Here is a 2,500-nt window from a genome sequence, read left to right on the forward strand (position 1 = left end):
TTAATAATAATATAAATAATAATATAAATAATAATAATATAAATAATAATATAAATAATAATAATAATAATAAGGAAGAAATAAAAAAAGAAAATAAATATATAATAGATAGAGATATAAATACATTAATAAATAATAATATAAATAATAATATAAATATAAATAATAATAATAATAATATAAATAATAATAATAATATAAATAATAATATAAATAATAAATATAAATGTATAAATAATAAATGTAAATATGCACATAATAAGGAAGAATTAAGAAATCCTCCTGTCTTAGATAAGACAAAGATTTGTCCTTTTATTAAGATACACCAACCATGTAATAAAGGTAATTTATTTATTTATTTATTTATTTATTTATTTTATTTATTTTATTTATTTATTTATTTATTTATTTTATTTATTTATTTAGTTATGTGCAGCAGCAGCAGCAGCAGCAAGTGCAGCAGCAAATGCAGCAGCAAATGCAGCAGCAAACACATATTCACATTTATATGTTAGGGTTGTTTTATTGTTCTCTTTTATTTATTTATTTATTTATTTATTTATTTATTTATTTATTTATTTATTTATTTATTTATATGTTTGTCTTACTCTTTTATGTTGTATACAATATAAATAAATAAATAAATAAATAAATAAATAAATAAATAAATAAATAAATAAATATTTATGTATATTTATGTATTATGTTGTTTATTGTATATAAATAATAAATATTATTCTTCTTTTCTTTGTGTATACATATACATATACATATATACATGTACATATACAAATACATATACATATACATATACATATATACATGTACATATACATAAATATAAATATAAATGTATAAATAAATAAATAAATAGGTATAGATATAAATATGAATAATAAATAGATAAATAGATAAATAAATAAATAAATAAATAAATAAAATAAATAAAATAAATAAATAAAATAAATAAATATATAAATATATATGTGTGTATATGTATATATACAGGAGAAAGCTGTAAATTTGCACATAATCGTGATGAATTACGTTATACATTATCTTTTTATAAAACAAATATATGTATAAATTATATTTATTTAAATAAATGTAAATATTCATATAAATGTAATCATGCACATACACAAGAAGAACTATTCTTCTTTCGTTGTCTTTCTTCTCTTATTGGATATAGAAACTTTAAACAAGATATTTATCATACTATTTATCAGCAATATAAACTACAGCAGCAGCAGCAGCAGCAGCAGCAGCAGCAGCAGCAGGGGCAGGGGCAGCAGGAGGGAGGAGGTGGTGGTGGTGGTGGTGGTGGTGGGCAACAAAAGGAGAAAGATACACAACAGCAACATATAGGTATTAAATATAAGAAGCAACAACAAGGACAAGGGCAGCAAGTGCAGCAGCAAGTGCAGCAGCAAGGGCAGCAGCAGAAAGGGCAAGTGCAGCAGCAGAAAGAGGAGGGACAAAATTCTATGGAACAATTGCTGCAGCAGATGCAACAAATTAATATTAAGAAACAGCAGCAACAAGTGCAGCAGCAAGTGCAGCAACAATCTGCTGCATCTACTGCTGCTGCTGATGGTGGTGGTAGTGCTGCTGCTGCTGCAGCAAGTGCAGCAACAACAACTGCAGCAGCACCTGTTGCTGCTGGTGGTGTGTCAGTGCAGCAAAAGAAGAATAACAATAACACACAACAACAGCAACATGAACAGCAAGGGCAGGAACAGCAGGAGCAGGAGCAGCAGCAGCAGGAGCAGCAGCAGGAGCAGCAGCAGCAGCAGCAGCAGCAGCAGCAGGAGGAACAAATTAGTCTGAATAGTATAAATGGTAAATTATTAGAGACACTTGTATACCATCTACAACAGCAGCAACAGCAGCAAGTGCAGCAGCAAGTGCAGCAGCAGTAGATACAACAGCAGCAGCAGGTAGTTTATCTCCTAGTATGGATAATAATAAGCAAAGAATAAGAAGAGTAAGAGGAAAAGGAAAAGGTAATCAGCTGCAGCAAAAGCAGCAAATGCAGCAGCAAGTGCAGCAGCAGCAAGTGCAGCAGCAAGAAGCAGCACTCTTACCATCAGCATACATACAACAACAACAACAGCAGCAAGTGCAGCAGCAAGTGCAGCAGCAGCAAGTGCAGCAGCAGCAAGGTTTATTAGAGAATACAACAAATGTTGCTGCTGCTCTTCTACAGATGTTGCATGCAAGAGATAAACAAACTATCTTCCTTGATCAGCAGCAAATGCAGCAGCAGCAGCAGCAAATGCAGCAGCAGCAGCAGCTAATGCAGCAGCAGGAAGGGGGGCCCCTAATTATATCTCCTCCTGGTGAATTACCATTTAGTATATTACCTCCTAATGATGTTTCTCCTTCTTATAGGAAAAGTGTCTTGGGGGCCCCCCCCTCTAAGGGGGGCCCCCCTCCTACAGGTGTATTGGGAGGTGGGGGGGCCCCTGTACCCCTCTCAGTAATGGGGGCCCCACCA

At 32.4% G+C, this 2,500-nt stretch overlaps 2 protein-coding genes across 2 annotated transcripts in view; both read left to right on the forward strand.

Annotated features, from left to right (window-relative positions):
- Positions 1–1,922, forward strand: part of EMWEY_00034930 (hypothetical protein) — a gene marked incomplete at both ends in the record, with an annotated part of 3,472 nt that extends 1,550 nt beyond the window's left edge. The window contains one exon of the mRNA XM_013478538.1: positions 1,230–1,922. Within this exon, the coding sequence (XP_013333992.1) occupies positions 1,230–1,922 (693 nt within the window). The remainder of the gene's footprint in view (positions 1–1,229) is intronic.
- Positions 1,923–1,957: 35 nt separating this feature from the next.
- EMWEY_00034940 (hypothetical protein) overlaps positions 1,958–2,500 on the forward strand; it is a gene marked incomplete at both ends in the record, with an annotated part of 1,443 nt that continues 900 nt past the window's right edge. Inside the window, one exon of the mRNA XM_013478539.1 lies at positions 1,958–2,500. This exon is cut by the window's right edge and continues 900 nt beyond it. Within this exon, the coding sequence (XP_013333993.1) occupies positions 1,958–2,500 (543 nt within the window).

The sequence above is a fragment of the Eimeria maxima genome, genomic scaffold (genome assembly GCF_000499605.1).
Source record: "Eimeria maxima Weybridge genomic scaffold, Emw_scaff484, whole genome shotgun sequence".
Taxonomy (NCBI): domain Eukaryota; phylum Apicomplexa; class Conoidasida; order Eucoccidiorida; family Eimeriidae; genus Eimeria; species Eimeria maxima.